At 41.6% G+C, this 19,544-nt stretch overlaps 1 protein-coding gene across 8 annotated transcripts in view; it reads right to left on the bottom strand.

The window, feature by feature from the left end:
* TMEM116 (transmembrane protein 116) overlaps nucleotides 1-19,544 on the bottom strand; it is a 129,681-nt gene that overhangs the window by 71,219 nt on the left and 38,918 nt on the right. For 4 of the 8 annotated variants that reach the window (XM_066370923.1, XM_066370918.1, XM_066370916.1 and 1 more), the window contains 6 exons: nucleotides 15,513-15,562; nucleotides 14,519-14,602; nucleotides 14,051-14,189; nucleotides 10,777-10,921; nucleotides 10,134-10,207; nucleotides 7,796-8,962 (listed from right to left, as the gene is read on the bottom strand). In XM_066370923.1, the coding sequence (XP_066227020.1) occupies nucleotides 8,756-8,962; nucleotides 10,134-10,207; nucleotides 10,777-10,921; nucleotides 14,051-14,189; nucleotides 14,519-14,602; nucleotides 15,513-15,562 (699 nt within the window). In that variant the 3' untranslated portion in view covers nucleotides 7,796-8,755. Of the gene's footprint in view, nucleotides 1-1,742; nucleotides 4,509-7,795; nucleotides 8,963-10,133; nucleotides 10,208-10,776; nucleotides 10,922-14,050; nucleotides 14,190-14,518; nucleotides 14,603-15,512; nucleotides 15,563-19,544 lie in introns of those variants that run through there. The other 4 variants (XM_066370917.1, XM_066370919.1, XM_066370921.1 and 1 more) reach the window with 3 other exon arrangements.

Genomic DNA, 19,544 nt, shown 5'->3' with positions numbered 1-19,544 from the left:
ACTGATATGGGGCGATTTATACAATATATACAGTGTGTCCGTAAAGTCATGGTGCACTTTTGACCGGTCACAGGAAAGCAACAAAAGATGATAGAAATGTGAAATCTGCACCAAATAATAGGAAAACTCTCTGTTTCATACCTGTTCAGTGCAGTTCGATGTGAGCTCATGCACAGATTTTTAGGGCTCCTTAGGGAGCTATCCCGTGTAGCCTCTACAGACTCATCACTGACTGATGGCCTACCAGAACGGGGTTTCTCCACCAAAATGCCGGTTTCCTTCAACTGCTTATCCCACCGAGTAATGTTATTCCTATGTGGTGGTGTTTTGTTATAAACGCACCGATATTCACGTTGCACTTTGGTCACAGATTAGAATTTAGCGAGCCACAGAACACACTGAAATTTCCTCTGTACCGTCCACATCTCGACTGGCATGGCCATGGGCTGCTCCGCTGTATACACGGTGTTACGTCATCATCTACGCATGCACATATGCTGCCACATCATCCTACAGGAACTGGGAGGGTTTTCCTTTTATTTGGTGCAGATTTCACATTTCTATCATCTTTTGTTGCTGTCCTGTGACCGGTCAAAAGTGCACCATGACTTTATGGACACACTGTATTTAAGTTTAAAAAGAAAAGTATAAAATGTCATGCTACATTACGTAAGTAGGGATAAAATAAGATATACATATATTTGCTAATTTGTGCAGAAAGAAATACAGAAAAAATTAAGTATTATTGAGATTGGTGAGCAGAAGAAACTGGGTGTAAAGAATGAGGACAGGTTAAAGGCTCTAGGAGGTGTACTCTGAGTATACTTTTTTTGTATAGTACTGACTTTTAGAATCATGGTAACATTTTACAAACCAAAGGGAAATACAAGCAGTAATATATGAGTCTAACTATTTTTTTCATTTAAAAATCATTTTATTTTTCAGTTACAGTTGACATATATTATTATATTAGTTTCAGTGTACATCCCAATGATCAGACACAACTTACTAAGTGATCATCCTGATAAATCTCACACCCATCTGACACTATACATAATTATAAGATTATTGACTGTATTCCCTGTGCTGTACTTGACATTCCCATGACTATTCTGTAACAAGCAATTTGTACTTCTTAATCCCTTCACCTTTTACACCCGTTATCCCAACCTTCCTCCCATCTGGTAACCAACAAAATGTTCTCTGTATCTATGAGTCTGTTTCTGTTCTGCTTGCATGTTTATTTTGCTTTTCAGAATCAATTGTTGATGGGTACATATTTTTTGCCACTTTAGTGTTCATACTTTTAATCTTTTTTTTTCTTTTTTTTATAGATGACCCTTTAACATTTAGTATAATACTGGTTTGGTGTTGATGAACTCCTTTAGCTTTTTCTTGTTTGAGAAAGTCTTTACTCCTCCTTCAATTCCAACTGATAGCTTTGCTTGGTAAAGTAATCTTGGTTGTAGGTCCTTGCTTTCCATCACTTTGAATATTTTGTGCCATTCCCTTCTGGCCTTCAAAGGTTTTGTTACTGACAGTCTTATAGGAGCTCCCTTGTAGGTAACTAACTGCTTTTCTCTTGCTGCTTTTAAGATTTTCTCTTTGTCTTTACATTTTTTCTATTTTAATTATAATGTGTCTTGGTGTGGACCTCTTTGAGTTCATCTTGTTTGGGACTCTCTCTACTTCTTGCACTTGTATGTCTATTTCTTTCACCAGGTTAGGAAAGTTTTCTGTGAGTATTTTTTCAAAAGGTTTTTAATTTCTTGCTCTTTCTTCCTCTGGCACCCCCATGATATTAATATTGGTGTGCTTGAAGTTGTCCCAGAGTCTCCTTACACTATCCTCATTTTTTTGGATTCTTTTTTTCTTTTTGCTGTTCTGAATGGGTGTTTTGGCTTCCTTATATTCCAAATCACTGATCTGAATCTCAGCTTCATCTACTCTACTACTGATTCCCTGTAAATTATTCTTAATTTCAGTTAGTGTATCCTTCATTTCTGACTGGTTCTTTTTGTTGTTGTTGAGGTTCTCACTAAGTTCACTGAGCATCCTTATAACCATTGTTTTGAAATATCCATCTAGTAGATTGTTTGTCTCCATTTTGTTATAGTTCTTTTTCTGGAGTTTTTGTTCTCTTCTTTCATTTGGAACATGTTTCTTTGTCTCCTCATTTTGGCAGCCTCACTTTGTCTGTTTCTATGTATTAGGTGGAGCTGCTATGTCTCCTGGGCTTTGGAGAGTAGCCTAATGTAGTAGATGCTCTACAAGGTCCAGAAGCACAGCCCTCCCTGATCACCCAAGTTGAGCACTAGAGTTACCAGCACCCCCCCCCCATGTGAGCTGTGTATACCCTCCTCTTGTTGTTGAGCCTTGATTGCTGTCAGAACGTCAGTGAAAGGGATTTACCCCCAGGCTGATCAGCTGAAAGGACTGACTTTGACCATAGACCACTGTGGAGGATTAGCTGTATAGGGGCACACCCCATAGAGCAGGAATTATTTCAGTGGGGCTCTGGTGTCTCCTGAGTCAACCCCTTGAGTGTATTGCTTGTATAGGTAGTAGTAGGCTGGTGGTGCTCCAATGAGGTCTGGAGCTTTCCACTGGGTGTACTGGCTCCGGAATCTTCAGGAAGGTGCAGGCCAAGGTTAGCGGCCACTTGTGTTCCACCTGGGGCCACCCAGCATGAGCTACAAAGCAAACTACAGACAATTTCTACTTGTGCTGGTCTTAGAGGTGCCAAGACAAAAATGTAAATCAAGCTTGGCTAAAGCTAGTGCCAGACCTGAGATCACTTAGTGAGAGGTATGGGGCACGCTGAGGTCAGATGTTGCTTGTTTGAAAGATTTAGGAAAATCTGATGCCTGAGCTGCAAATTCGTATGGAAGAGTCACTGGAAACAGCTTGGGTGGGCCAGAAAGTTGGGTGGGGCTTGTCTCAGGGAATCATCAGGGCAGGGCCAACGGTATTAGGCAGACTGATAGAGACTCAGATATGGTGCCCCCTTGCCATCGCAGTAGGAGAAGGGCTCAGAAAAGGAAAAATGTCCTGTGCCAGCATTTCTGTCTGGGAGAAAGCTGATCCCCAGCTCTCATCCTGATGTTGGCAATTCAGTTACTTCCTATATGTTCTTGGTGCCTTTTAAGCTAATATCCCAGTGCGAGAGCCAGAGGGAGTGAATCAGAGTAAGTCCATGTACAGGCCCTTTATAGAAATTGCTTGGGACTCCATTAGCCCTCCGTCTTCCCCAGCTTCCATCTCCACTAGTTTTTACAACCAGAAATTATGAGGACTGCTCTTCTTGGCACTGGAACTTGGGCTGGGGGGGCCTGGGACCCCTCACTCCTCGGGGGGAACCTCTACAAGCCAAGATATCCCCCTTGATTTTTATCTGCCACATACGAGTGTGAGACCAGCCTGTTCTCCATCTCCACCCTCCTACTAATTTCAATGTTGCTTCTTTAATTCCCTCATTGTAGGGCTTCCGTTCAGCCAGATTTCAGCTAGTTCTGAAGGATGGTTGTTCTGAAGTTTGGTTGTAATTCTGATGTAGCTGTGGGATGAGGTGAGTACCATGTTTAGCTACGCTGCCATCTTGACTGGAAACCTCAGTTTAGTTGTGATTCTGATGTGGTTGAGGAAGGAGGCGAGTACCGTGTTTACCTACACCACCCAAGACTAACTATATTTAAAATGAATACTGTAACTACACTCAATAGGTCTAGATGGATAAGGACTATCCTAAATAGTTTTGAAGAACATCATTTTGACCTTGTTCCCTAAGGTTAAAGACACAAACATTGTTCTCCAGATCATATACTTGCTTTTTCCAGAGGCATAGTTTAGTTATTCTAAAAAATAATTTACATGTATTCCAGGATTGAGCAAATAAATAAACATATTGTAAATAATGAGGAATAAAAGGAAAAGGATTGGAGGTTTAAAATGAGCTGTATGGTACAGAGTAGGAAATGGTGCAAAAGGCACTGGACAGCAGAGGCCTGTGACCTACCCACAGATCCAGAAACCCCTGCTCTGGAACCTTTAGTTTCAACAACTCAAAAGAATAACAGACGATAGGAGGAGAAGGCTGTTCCATGGGGACTGGGGCTGGGGGAAGGTCGTTAACGTATTTTTTTCTTTTCTCAGGGCTTGATTCTGGGTCATAGTACTGGCTGGACCTTTGATAGTTTCCTCTCCTTGGTATACCCCTCTATAAAGATAGCAGGAGCACAGCTAAGTAACAATATAACTTTTGTTCTTTGAGAAACGATGCAAAGTAAACATACTCCTAAAGAAAGAACACACAACAAGAACAGGAAAAGCCTGAATAGGCGGTGGTGCAGTAGATAGAGCGTGGGACTGGGACGTGGAGGACCCAGGTTCGAGACCCCGAGATTGCCAGCTTGAGTGTGGGCTCATCTATTGTAGTTTGAGCAAGGCTCACTGGCTTGGGCCCAAGGTCGCTGGCTCGAGCAAAGGGTCACTCAGTCTGCTGTAGCCCCCTGGCCAAGGTACATATGAAAAAGCTATCAATGAACAACTAAGGTGCCACAACAAAGAATTGATGCTTCTCATCTCTCTCCCTTCCTGTCTGTCTGTCCCTGTTTGTCCCTCTCTCTGACTCTCTCTGTCTCTGTCAGAAAAAAAAAAGAACAGGAAGAGACACAGGCAAAATGCAGTGTCATCATGTAATACTCAAGGGTGGGAGCAACTGTCCTGGCATGCAGCATAGCTTTGAGCTTTGGCCAAAAGACTGTGTCACAAAGATTTGGGTCCCAGGGAAGGCAACCGAGAGACAGAGGTCTGGGATCACTAGCTATTTCATTTAGGCCATGACAACCCAATTAGAAACTTTGCCTCTTTCTCTGCCCTTTCTTCTATGAATCAAATGCTCATGGTAAGGTTGATTTCTCTTCCATAATTCCCAAGGTAGGATGCTTGAGAATGGGCCCTTCCCATATTAAGCTGCATGTGATCTAGCTTTATGATGAGATAGTCATCCCTAGAATCTAATGATGTTCAGAGAATTGAATAAAAAAAGCAGAAAAATGTGGCCTATGACTTGCTCATACAAGAAAAATGGCATATTATTAATTTGAAGCAAGAGAAGGGATTATTTGTCAACAACTTTCCTGTTTATACATTTCAAAATAGGACACTGGGCTTGGATATGCCTTTTATTCAGGATGAATGGGTATTCAGAGAGTGATCTGGATGCTCTGTGACTATAGCACTTGCTCAGGGTTAAGGGAATTCTGACCTTATATGGAACTCTTTTGCCTGTACTTCAAAGAATTTTAAGCATATGATTTATAGCCTATCTTTAGAATCAGTTGAGTCTTATGCAGTCTGTGGAGACAAAAAGGATGGGCTCTTAGCCCTTAACCAATTCACTATTTCAGAGCAGAAGAGAACCCTCCTCAGTTAACATGCCCTATATGTGGACACTTCCCACACATGTACATGTTTATTGGTGTTGACAAGAGATTCCAAATAATAGTGTTACCAAGACAAACAGATTATAATGGATGCCCGTACCCTGGTCAATAGGTACATGAAAAAGTTATTTGTGAAAGTTTTTACTAAGTTGAGATATAAACACAGAGAAACCTAGTAAAAATCTCCCAGTCTATGCAGAAATATTTCAAAAATTTTGGAGAAACTGGCACCTTTTGAGAAGAGTGAAGCATGATGTTGCTCATATGACTATTGGCCAAAATCTTGGGAAGTACCAGGGCCAAGTGATGAGGATGCAACCAGTCTCTAGTCTTGAAGATATACCACATTATGCAGCTCGCATGGCTCATGCACTTGGCCACAACTTGAAAATAAAGCATAGCCGTATGGCCTGCAAATGCCCTGGCTGGACCTCTGCACTGTACATTAAGTTATTATTATAGATATTGGCTTCAGCAACTGCAGGTTCCACTACTTCCATCAGCTGTTATATAAGCACAGAGGGAGATGCCTGTTTCATAAACCTCAGTTACAAAGCTCCTTTGGAAATTCATACAGTGGAAAGAGGAGAGTGGATAAAAGAGAAGGAGGTGATTATGACAATGTCCTTGATTGTCAAAAGGATCACTGTTGTCTGTCCTTATGCTGGCTGAAGGGGTTCAGATTGTGCATTTCCATCTTGCTGTAAAATTGCAGATTTATAAAGGCAAACTATACCTTGCTGCTTCAATGTGGATGAGTGCAACCTCCAAGAATACTGTAATGGTACCTCCATTATAGACAAATACTTTCAAGCAAGATGCAGACCTGGTGCAGAACAATACATACATGCAAGATGGCACCCCTTGCATATAACAAGGGCATTGTTACCAGCGCTGGTGGCAAAGCCTAGAGAATAAGTGTGCTAAAATCTCTGAATAGGGCAGAGAAGTTGCCTGGGAAATTTGCTATCATTACATGAATACCATGAGGGACAGGTCTGGAAGCTGTGGTAGTGAATCTAAAGGGATATTTAAGGTCTTCAGCAAGTGAAAGTCAACAGATGTTAAATGTGGGAGGCTGCTATGTGAAAACATCCAAAGGCTCCCATACACTGAAAAATATCAAACATTTACCCAGTTCCGCATGCAGACCACATGGGTTAAAGTACAGTTTTCTTAAGTTACAGACTGGGCTGTTGAGAAGAAGTTGAAGGATGATATCCCATGTGGTCCACAGAAGATCTGTATCAATCCAAACTGCTATGATATCACTATACTTCACTATGACTGGAACCTGAACAAGTTTCATGAGAGAAGTATTTGCAACAATTTTAAGAACTGCCACCATGTCTATTGTCTATGCTCCTCCTACATGTGAGTTCAAGGGTTATGGGGTACAGTTTAAACAGTGGCCCAGCTTCACGTGTCCTTTCTGACTCTCTGTATGACAAAATACTGATCATCCTAATCTGCATCTTACTTAATCTTTTATTATTTCTCATTCCTACTATCTTTTCGTTTGCTTACATCCACAGAAGATCTAAGACCAGCGTCAATGCACAAAATTCATCAAAAAAGCAAGATGACCAAACTTGACAAATATTTGGTAATTCTTTCTAATATAAAATAATATTGGAAGGACATTTTAAGAATGGATTCCTTAGTTCTAGTGCCCATCAAGGTCTGTGAAGATGGGACTTCTTTCTTGCTTCCATCCATCTTTCTGAATGCCAAACGCTTGTTAGTTTTTAAATTAAAAGAAGTTAAAGCAGCTCCCTAGGTAAGGCAATCTTTCTTGTCCTGTGCTACCCAGAAATCAGGTCTCCAGAGCTTTGGGGCAATGAGAGGACTCAAGATGTGATGTTGACAGAACAGAGTCATCATGTTATCCTCCATAGTAAGGCTGAAGCTCATGGCCTAAAATCTAAAGAGCTGTTATCGACTCCCTAAAATTCCTATGGAGATTTCCTTTGGAAAGCTCTCTGGAACTTACTTTTCAGAGTATCCTATGAAATCTCCCATTGTTATCTACCCTGTCAATTTTCTTTAATCTTAAGAATTTTGCACTGAACAGAAAGACTAAGGGAATTTATCAGGTGAGAAGCATTTGATTATGAGTTCCAGATATTTTATAAATTTTCCTTCCAGTCACTTTGTCCATCTGTTTTCCCTTTTGTTTTGGCATCATAGTATCTGATATCCTGGCCTCAGACTGGACTTGTTCATAATTTAACTGAGAGAACAAGCAAACATCACTTGTTATGTGATTGAAGAGGAAGAAACAGATTAGACATTTCTACCCATAAATGAGACTCTCTAGTATGTATTTTCCTATGGCTTTAGGCGATCCCTGAGTTTTGGTCGTTCGACCCCCGCCGGGGTCGCGACCCACAGGTTGAGAACCACTGCTCTAGTCTAAGAATCTTTTCATTCCCAAAAGGTTCAAATTCTACTTATTAGTCATTCATTCATTTGTTCACTCATTTGTTCTAAAAACATAATTACCACTGTTATATTGAACCATGTAAAACTGATGTTAGACCATTTTCACCTACAAAAATGTCAAGTTAATATGATTCAACCTAACTCAATGTCCAGGCACTATTAAACCAACTTAGGACTTCTGCTTGTAAATGAGTTTAGAGTTTTTGATTCCTAGTTTCCTTTAGTTACGAATTATCTTAAATCTTATTATTCCCTATAATTTCAAAAGATTGGCTTTAATTTTATAGAGTAGGGTGATCTCTATTGTCAAGACCTAGAATAGCACTGAACATACTAGACTAGAAAGTGATATATCTGGGGATCCCATTGTCATTTTTTTAATAGTTGTTGGCCTTGCTTATTTTGAGTTTCCAAGTCTCTTCAAAGAACAGAAACCCAGCACTGTCTTTGTCCAACCTCAGAGACTGTAACAGCAATGAGATCTGAGCAAATTGTTGCACACCACCCTATTTCCCTGCAACCATGGAGTAGAGAGCCTAAAGTGATATGTATAAATAATAAACTGGAATTTTTTTCTAGAAAAGACTTAGACAAATCTAATATTCATCGAGGTAATATGAGTCCATCTCATAGATAGAAAGTGGCTTCATCTCCCTGAACAAAGACTTTAGGAATCACTAGTGAATCTGAAAATAATAAAGAGATCCTGCCCAATTTTTCTAGAACAGCGACTAACAATGGCACTATACTCCCTTTCACTTCCCTAGTTTTAGGCATGGTTAGAAAAGACTTATGATGTTCCCCAACACTCTTCCCAATGCCTTAGTGTGAAATAACTCCAGTCCCCGTATTATAGTATTATAGTTTTAAAGAATGGTGGAAGTGCTGGTGGTAAAAGCAAGGGTAGACTCCAATGGATCTAGGCCCCTGCTATATAATCTCTTCTGAGAGCATAATAATGGTGTCTGGGTGTCTGCATCACGCCGAGCCTCTTGCTTTAGTTGAAAGAACTTGTACTGTGTCCATCCATATACTCCACAGTTGAGCAGACCCTGGGATGATGCTGTTAGAGCCTAGAGGAGATGAAGGGGTGATGGAGCCCATCCTTCAGGTTTTCAGAGATCCAGGGAATAGTCCCTGTTCCCTTATTTAGAAAGTGTTGTTACATTTCTTCAATCTCATACATCAAGATCTGGCGTTACTTTTTAATATTTTTCTAGCTCTTCCTGAACTCATTCTTCACACTTTATTTGTTATGGATGATAGAGAGTTAGCCATATTTTTAGTATACACATAAGGACAATGAAGTGGTTTCAATGCCCCTCCTTATTGCCCCATTTCCCAGGTTAGGTCCGAGAAAAAACTGCCCTATCAGCATAGTCAGGTAGCCCCAAAAGCTTTCTTAAGGCCCTGGCTGGCTGGCTCAGTGGTAGAGCGTCGGCCTGGCGTGCAGAAGTCCTGGGTTCGATTCCCGGCCAGGGCACACAGGAGAAGCACCCATCGGCTTCTCCACCCCTCCCCCTCTCCTTCCTCTCTGTCTCTCTCTTCCCCTCTCGCAGCGAGGCTCCATTGGAGCAAAGATGGCCCGGGTGCTGGGGATGGCTCCTTGGCCTCTGCCCCAGGCGCTAGAGTGGCTCTGGTCACAACAGAGCGACGCCCCAGAGGGGCAGAGCATCACCCCCTGGTGGGCAGAGCGTCACCCCCTGGTGGGCGTGCCGGGTGGATCCCGGTCGGGCGCATGCGGGAGTCTGTCTGACTGTCTCTCCCCATTTCCAGCTTCAGAAAAATACAAAAAAAAAAAAGCAAAAAAAAAAAAAAGCTTTCTTAAATCTGATAAAGGAAGATAAAAGAGAAGCATTCCATTTTTCTACTACTCTCTTCCCATTCACCTGGAATAGCTAATTTACCCATTCTGTTCACTTGGATGGGAGAGAATCAGGTCACTATTAGTGTTTTATAAGAACATTTGCTGGTAAATCTTGTTTTCCTTAAAAATACATCAATAAAATGAAGTTGACCAGCCATACATATGCTTTGAAATGCATGAGAGCACTTTCACAAAAGTATCCACCTCAGCTGTGAGGAAAAGTTCATATTCTTCATAACTAAATATAAATAACATATTTTTTCTTTTGCAATGTTGAAATACCTAGAGAAGGAAAAACTGTGCTTACAGAATAATGGCAGTATAAGAGACTAGGATAAGAAGGGTGAGACTAGAGATGCTGGTGTTGAATGTATTACCTGGAGGACATAGAGAGCCATGTGAAGCTTGGTGTCCTGTGGCTTGATCAGCTTCATGATCATCAAGATGATAGCTGTGAAGACACAAAGAGGAATCTTGTTGCCAGTCCCGGCTGCCTTCAGTATACATGCCTCAGCACTGTTAGAATGGGAGCTATGGGCATAATGAAGACCAGCAGTGGGATTAAGCTCTTATAAACCACTGGGCCTTGGGTCTCCAACTTTTACTCCTCATTGGTTAAACTGAAACTTTGCAAATTAAGCATGGCAATGGTGGCAAGATTTACTACAGAAAGGTAATAAGTTACACTTTTTAACATTTTAGAGTTTAAGAAGGTCTTTCATAAACATTAACCAGTCTGATCCTCACTGCAACTTTATGTAGCAGGAAGAACAGGTATTAATATCTCGAGTTCAATCAGGACATTACCTCTCATATCAGGTTGCATCAAATGTCTATCTTAATTTCCAAAACATAAGAAGTTAAGGAGGTTGGAGAAAACTGAAAATATGAGTGGAACCAACTTAAATTTGACAAGCTGGACAGGTCTTTGTAGTCATCTTTCTTCATGAGACCACTTTGCTTGATGAGAACCCAACAGTGCCCTCTCCATTGCCCAGCTCTTTCCATTAAGATACCCACCTGGCCCCCAGCAGCAAAAGAAGGCGACTGGGTAGAAGCGCACTCGCTGCTCCACAATGTGAATCACTGCCCACTGTTCACTTCCCAGGAAGCCAGTTGATTTCACAAACTTCTTATACAGTGCCTGGGCTTGGATGAGCAAGACCTAGACATGGGTACAGCAGTGAGCAGTCTGCCCAGGGCTCAGTAACTTCCCAGGTCTATCCTCCTATCATTTTAGAGGAATCTCTCTTAAGATCTGACAACAGGAAAGGTCATTCTTCTGTCTTTACTGAGATCAGGCTTTTTCTGAGATAAAACTATCTTCAGAATGAACTTTTGCTTGGTTAGAAAAATGGACAGATACTAGCCAAACTTGTGGTTACCATGTTCAAAACATGAACCTTACATCAACTTTCAGGACTTTTTTCTCACTGAAGCTCATCACAATATGCATGAGAGGTTAAAATTAAGATCTATTGAGACCCTCTTTTGAAACACTTAATTAGAAATTGTGTTAAAAAGTATTCTATGCTAACATTGATATGTAAAGACACATGCAGCCCCATGTTCACTGCAGCATTGTTCACAGTGGCCAGGACATGGAAACAACCAAAAAGCCCGTCAATAGATGACTGGATAAAGAAGATGTGGCACATATACACTATGGAATACTACTCAGCCATAAGAAATGATGACATCGGATCATTTACAGCAAAATGGTGGGATCTTGATAACATGATACGAAGAGAAATAAATAAATCAGAAAAAACCAGGAACTGCATTATTCCATACGTAGGTGGGACATAAAAGTGAAACTAAGAGACATTGATAAGAGTGTGGTGGTTACGGGGGGAGGGGGGAAAGGGAGAGGGAAAGGGGGAAGGGGAGGGGCACAAAGAAAACTAGATAGAAGGTGACAGAGGACAATCTGACTTTGGGTGTTGGGTATGCAACATAATTGAACGACAAGATAACCTGGACTTGTTCTCTTTGAATATATGTATCCTGATTTATTGATGTTGCCCCATTAAAAAAATAAAATTATTTAAAAAAAAAAAAGATTTCATTTTGAAATAAACTTTTAGTACAATTGGCACATAAAAAAAAGTATTCTAGCCCTGGCCGGTTGGCTCAGCGGTAGAGCGTCGGCCTAGCGTGCGGAGGACCCGGGTTCGATTCCTGGCCAGGGCACACAGGAGAAGCGCCCATTTGCTTCTCCACCCCTCCGCCGCGCTTTCCCTCTCTGTCTCTTTCTTCCCCTCCCGCAGCCAAGGCTCCATTGGAGCAAAGATGGCCCGGGCGCTGGGGATGGCTCTGTGGCCTCTGCCCCAGGCGCTAGAGTGGCTCTGGTCGCAACATGGCGACGCCCAGGATGGGCAGAGCATCGCCCCCTGGAGGGCAGAGCGTCGCCCCTGGTGGGCGTGCCGGGTGGATCCCGGTCGGGCGCATGCGGGAGTCTGTCTGACTGTCTCTCCCTGTTTCCAGCTTCAGAAAAAAAAAAATGAAAAAAAAAAAAAAAAAAAAAAAAGTATTCTATGCTTAATATCCTTGAAATAAATACTTAAGTACTATGACTATGCTTAAATTCTCAACTCTAAGCGGAAAAATATGTCTCTTCTTGCCCTTAGATGGAAAATATACTGCTTTCCCCTTCCTTTTGGGGTCCATCTTTATAGGGTTTAGCTAATGAAAAAAAATATAAATCAGTTCAGAAGTGCAATGTACTTTATGTGGGGAGTAAATTAGGTAATAATCTTGGTAAAAATATGACCAAATTTGAAACCTTTCCCTAATAATCCAAATCCATACTCTAAATTAGCAACCTATTACTTAAGTTTAGCCATCTAGTTTCCTCTTCCCACAGACATAGGAATCAAAAACACGCTTTAATTTATTTGAGAAAATGTATGGCTAGTAGAATCAGTTCACCTAAAAAAGAATGAGACTAGGCCCTGGCCAGTTGGCTCAGCGGTAGAGCGTCGGCCTGGCGTGCGGGGGACCTGGGTTCGATTCCCGCCCAGGGCACATAGGAGAAGCGCCCATTTGCTTCTCCACTCCCCCCTCTCCTTCCTCTCTGTCTCTCTCTTCCCCTCCTGCAGCCAAGGCTCCATTGGAGCAAAGATGGCCCGGGCGCTGGGGATGGCTCTGTGGCCTCTGCCCCAGGCGCTAGAGTGGATCTGGTTGTGGCAGAGCGACACCCCGGAGGGGCAGAGCATCACCCCCTGGTGGGCAGAGCATCGCCCCTGGTGGGCGTGCCGGGTGGATCCCGGTCGGGCACATGCGGGAGTCTGTCTGACTGTTTCTCCCCGTTTCCAGCTTCAGAAAAATACAATATATATAAAAAGAATGAGACTGCTAATTCCAAATGTCCTTTGAAGCCTGGGTTATTCTGAAGAAGCAAACAGAAGTCCTAAGGGTGCCAGGCTACCTGTCTTCCTTGTCAATTAGCTCTAAAGATAAACCATCAAAGCCATTTTAATATAAGTTAGTCACTGTGTATTTTTTACAAAGTTGCTGATCTGATCTATGCTATCTCCATAACTTATATTTGAATTGTCAAAGGAATTTTCCACATTATATTTGGTCCACATGTGCTAGCTGTGCTAGAAAATACAAATTTATCTGTGAGATAAATTTGTCTGCAGGTAGATAGTTTGTAATCCCTCAATGAGCATATGAAGAGAGGACAAAATGATACTGAAAAATAGATATGGCAAATTAAATGGCATATGTGTTTGCTTACTAATTTTGTACTAGAAGTTAAATATAAATAACATTGTCCCATAGCTGATTATTTCGATTTCACATCATTCTGATGATGTCAGATGAGTATTTAATAACTGCCTGAACCACTTAGTACCTTAACCTGTTAGATATAACAGAAATGCAAAATTATAGCCAATAAAGAATTGAGAAAATAAAACTTTCATTATTTGGAAAATTAAACCAAAGTTCATGTGCTACGTCCCAGAGTGTCAACTCTCTATAAAGAATATACGTGACATACATTAGTTTTCTGCACTGATCCTCCATGAGGATCCACAAGAATATATATTAGTTCTAGAATGAGGATATTTCCCACAGAATGCATACAGGCTCTTTTCCCTACTCATCATTTGATCTTGGGGAAGTCCAAAAGACTATTAAATTGTCAATATCTCTTAGCTGCTTTCTTAATTCTAGGATTATAGAAAGTGACTCTCCATCTCATCTTTCCCAGGCCTTGGGAGTACTGCCCCATCCCACTCTATCCCCACTTCTTTCCACAAAGGCAGGTAAGGTGGTACCATACCACAATGGTGAAGAGGCTGAGTAGAAAGCTGGCCAGGAAAATGGTGAGCCCATAAAAATAAAGTGTCCTACAGACTGATGTGTTGGCAGAAGGCAAGAGATCAGCCATGGCTGATGGAGGTGAGTACATCAGGATACACCTAGAGAGAGAATCAATGGACAAGAGTACTGCCACAGATATAAAATGAGAGAGGTTCCTATTAGTGCAACAAAAGTTCATAAGCATGCAATTTTACTTATCATTTTGCTAATCCTTATCCATAACACTTTTTTCCTTCTCGTAGAAACATTATATTCTAGTTACTTTGTGTTCTACTTCCACTTACATATTTTCAGCATTAACTACACATTATTCCACAGACCATTGTGCACCTTAGCCAGAATGTATGTAGAAAGTCTTCTTCCATCTCTTTATAGAAAAGAATAGATATATACTACTATAAAAATGAGAGATTGGGTCCTCACTCACCTATGGCTCTGGCTAAAGTTGTGAAAACATTCACTGGCATTGCCAAGACAGAATACAGGTACCATCAGTAGTAGAGGTATCAGGCTGAAAGGAAAAAAAGATCACCATAATATCCAGACTTTTTCATGTCCTTTTCCATTTTCAAAACATTCTCCTGTTCTTCCATCTCTGCCACCTCGCCACTTTCCACTATACATACACATTTCATTTCTCCAAGAAAAATACCTCAAAAACCTTCAGTATACCTTCTTTTCCAATTCCTGGGGAAGCAAAGCGAGGAATACATTTTTTGTGTGTGTGAGGAATGCATTTTATACCTAGGGTAATTAACCCTAACAGAGTTTCATAAAGAGTCTATGGGAGTTGTATGGTCAGATAAAAACTCAAGTGGGTCAAAGTGGAAGAAAAATTTAACAAGGAGCTCTGTGCTTGCTCAGTCTGTTCTCCTTTACATGGCGACCAGAAATAACTTCATTCCCATAAGCCTCTTCCTGGGAGCTTTTCCAAACTATACCTTTAAATAACAATTATTTATCCAGAGGAAAGATCCAGGAATAAAAGTTACAAAATCTAAAACCAACTCTGTAGTGACCACTTAAATGAGATCCAGACCCTTTCTAGGCTTAATAATTTTAAGAGTCTTACCCAATGTTATGAAGGTAGATGAGATCTTGAAAGCCACCTATAACAACTCTTTATGTGTAAAAGAGAATTAGAAGTCCAAAGACTTAAAGGGAAATATTTTAAGGTCACACAGAGTTGATGGCGGAATTGAGACTAAAATCCAAATCTGTAACTTCAAACTGTTTGCCTATCCTATCTGAGAAAATGGAATTAAGATCAGATATTTGTGGCTTCCTACTTGGCAAAGCTCCATGAGGACCTATGAATGACAAACTCAATGGAAATAAAGAACTTTGTTCTCCTATTTGTTCCCACCTAGACCCCAGAGTGAGAGTCCACACCTTGCTGGGAAAGAAAGCAAAAATCTTACCTTGACAAAATGATGGCTATCTGACCAACTCGACAAGTGTTATCTGTAACCTATGGAAAGAATAAATGTGAGTAATGGCTTAGGATACTGTCAATAATATTATAATAAATACTAGGTCATCATTCATCACTTGACAGAACAAAAATTTCCAAGAGCCAGCTTGCTTCAGTTAAGTAATATTTGCCAAAAAAAAATTCAATGAAATAGTTAGTTCCTTAGCATTGGAGATAAGAGAATTTTATTCTAAAAAGCACAACACCCATGTATGAGAGAGCCTGCAGGAAGTAGCTTAATATAAGATTTGGATACCAGAACAAATTCTTTTAAGGAGAAAGGCAAATGTAAAATCTTCTAATAACAAGAAAGGCAAATGTTCCATCTTCTTTTTATTTTTTATTTTTATTTTTGTGACAGAGAGTGAGAGAGAAAGAGAGAGGGATAGACAGGGACAGACAGACAGACATGAAGAGAGAGAGATATAGAAACATTGATTCTTCATTGCAGCACCTTAGTTGTTCAGTGATTGCTTTCTCATATGTGCCTTGACTGGGGGCTACAGCAGAGCGAGTGACCACTTTCTTAAGCCAGCGACTTTGGGCTCAAGCCAGCGACCTTGGGCTTCAAGCCAGTGACCTTTGGGCTCAAGCCAGCAACCATGGGGTCATGTCTATGATCCTATACTCAAGCCAGCGACCCCGTGCTCAAGCTGGTGAGCCCACGCTCAAGCCAGATGAGCCTGGGTCCTCTGCATCCCAGTCTGATGCTCTACCCACTGTGCCACCACCTGGTCAGGCTCCATCTTTTAATAATTGTTTAATCCTCTACTCTTTTCTATCCAGGGACATGTGGGCTTTTCATTCCTTATGTGTGGATTGAAAGTCTATGTATAAGATGACCAGCAGAAAGCATAATAAGTCAGGGTTAGTATAATGAGGCAGGGTCAAATAAGCCCTCTAGATTATAAATCCTTCAAGACCTGCTAGAGTCCAGAAGAAAAAACATTTCAAATACCTCCAGTTGTCTTAGACACTGTAAAACAAATTACAGAATAATGGTCCCTACCCACTAGGAATTGATGGGGAAATATTTTGAATAGAACACCTTTAAGATATTATAGAATAAAAAACATTAAAGATATACCGTATTTTTTGCTCCATAAGATGCACTTTTCCCCCCCAAAAGTGGAGGAGAAAATGCCTGTGACGTCTTATGGAGCAAAAAATACGGTATTTTATTAAATACTTTAACACACCATTTGGTTCAGAATATTTTTTTTTCTTATTTTCCTCCTTAAAATCCTAGGTGTGTCATATGGTCAGGTGCATCTTATGGAGCAAAAAATACAGTAACATAATAGAAGACAAGCTTGGTTTTTTTTAATTTTAAAGTAGAGATCATAAAGAATGGCATTATTAGGGATCAATTAGCATTAAGTGAGCTTAATCAATAATCAGAAATGGGTAATTGATTTGCCTTAAGAACTCTGAATCAAGGATAGCAAATGATTTGAAGTTGGGTAGCCAGTGCTAACTTTAGGTAAAATGGGAAATAAATAAAATTAGTCTTTGGTGACCTCTCCCAACCACATCTCTCCTCTTTCTTCTGTCCTCCAACATCGTGTGGCTATTCTGTGTTTAATTCTTGATTTCAGCTGGATGTCAATGAAATCTCTGATAAAAAACTTACTCATAAAAATTTAAGGCTGGCCCTAACTGGTTGGCTCAGTGGTAAAGCATTGGCCTGGCGTGTGGATGTCCTGGGTTCAATTCCCAGTCAGGGCACACAGGAGAAGCACCCATCAGTTTCACCACCCCTCTCCATCTCACTTCTCTCTCTCTCTCTCTCTCTCTCTTTCTCTCTTCTCCTCTCCTCCTGCAGCCATGGCTCAATTGAAGCACGTTGGCCCCGGGTGCTGAGATTGGCTCCATGGCCTCCACCTCAGGTACTAAAAATGGCTTCAGCTGCAATGGAGCAGGGGCCCAGATAAGCAGAGTGTCGCCCCCTAGTGGGCTTGCTGGGTGGATCTTGGTTGGGGTGCATGCAGGAGTCTGTGTCTGCCTTCCCATCCTCTCACTAAAAAAAATAAAATAGGGCCCTGGCCGGTTGGCTCAGCAGTAGAGCATCGTCCTGGCGTGCGGGGGACCCGGGTTCGATTCCTGGCCAGGGCACACAGGAGAAGCGCCCATTTGCTTCTCCCCTCCCCCCTCCTTCCTCTCTGTTTCTCTCTTCCCCTCCCGCAGCCAAGGCTCCATTGGAGCAAAGATGGCCCAGGCGCTGGGGATGGCTCCTTGGCCTCTGCCCCAGGTACTAGAGTGGCTCTGGTCACGGCAGAGCGATGCCCCGGAGGGGCAGAGCATTGCCCCCTGGTGGGCAGAGCGTCGCCCCTGGTGGGCGTGCCGGGTGGATCCCGGTCGGGCGCATGCGGGAGTCTGTCTGACTGTCTCTCCCCATTTCCAGCTTCAGAAAAATACAAATAAATAAATAAAAAATAAAAAAAATAAAATAGGACAGAAGTTTTCCTAGGGTATTTAAAAGAGAACTCAAAAATGAAAACAATATTAAAACTTCAAGGCTCCTGGTATAAAGCTATAGACAGAAAAATAGGCAGTGGGGTTAAATTTTTTTTGTCTAGAGTTTATCTTCTTGGAACTAGTGTCATAGCATATGTTACATAAATAAAAGTACAGTATGTGCATTGGTATCAATATAAAGCAGTAGAATACCACACATGACAGTTAATCTTATGTCTCTCCCTCCTTTTCCTTCAAAAATTAATTTGTTCTCCTGGCGGAAGCCTAAGCCTAAAAAAACATATTCTCCTATGTTGTCCCCATCCTTGATATCTGGTCTCATTGTGGCAGCTTCTTTAGGGAATGACTCTGTGACAGAATAATCTCTCCCAATTCCAGCCAGTCTCTTAGCTTGTGAGTGAATGATTAAAAACTTGAAATACTGGCCCTGGCCGGTTGGCTCAGTGGTAGAGCGTTGGCCTGGCGTGCAGAGGTCCCGGGTTCGATTCCCGGCCAGGGCACACAGGAGAAGCGCCCATCGGCTTCTCCACCCCTCCCCCTCTCCTTCCTCTCTGTCTCTCTCTTCCCCTCCCGCAGCCGAGGCTCCATTGGAGCAAAGATGGCCCGGGCGCTGGGGATGGCTCCTTGGCCTCTGCCCCAGGCGCTAGAGTGGCTCTGGTCACAACAGAGCGATGCCCCGGAGGGGCAGAGCATCGCCCCCTGGTGGGCAGAGCATTGCCCCTGGTGGCCGTGCCGGTGGATCCCGGTCGGGCGCATGCGGGAGTCTGTCTGACTGTCTCTCCCCGTTTCCAGCTTCAGAAAAATACAACAAACAAACAAACAAACAAAAACAACTTGAAATACTACCCCTATATGACTGTTGAACTTTTAGACATTCATCTGCCTAAAGGTACGAAAATGAGTTTTTCTGTAGTAACTTCCAGGATTCTAGGATTATGTAGACAAACAGCTAAAAGGATACATAGCCATGGGCAGGGGTCATTTCTAAATTGTAGGGAACTGATAAATTTTACAAATTTAAAGTATAGAAGAGTAATTGTAAGTATTGAATCCCCAGAGGTGGACAAGAGAAAAGGGCACCAGAATATAGACCTGTGCTATTCAACACATGTAGTTAAATTAAAATAAAGATTAAATAAAATATAAAACGTAGTTCCTCAATCACACTAGCCACATTTAAAGTGCTCAAGAGCTGCATATGGCTAGTAGCTACTGAACTGGACAGGACATAAAATATTTAATCGCTGCAAAAATTCTTTTGAGTGCGTGGATAGACTGCAGTATCTTGTCCAGGATGCTGCATAAGGTGTCTGTCTCTTCGAGTTGTTTTTTTTTCCCAATAATTTCCCCACCACCATTTCTCCTTACAGCAAAAAAAAAGAGGAAAATCATTCTATGCCTCTGCCCTTCTCCAGCAGTGTGTGTCAAGAACTAGGCTAGAAAAGCAATTCTTCTTTTAAAAAAAAAAAAATTAAAAAAAAAAAAATATATATTTATTTAT

The sequence above is a fragment of the Saccopteryx leptura genome, chromosome 2, assembly GCF_036850995.1.
Source record: "Saccopteryx leptura isolate mSacLep1 chromosome 2, mSacLep1_pri_phased_curated, whole genome shotgun sequence".
NCBI classification, from domain to species: Eukaryota; Metazoa; Chordata; class Mammalia; order Chiroptera; family Emballonuridae; genus Saccopteryx; species Saccopteryx leptura.
This window is presented reverse-complemented; position numbering and strand designations above follow the sequence as displayed.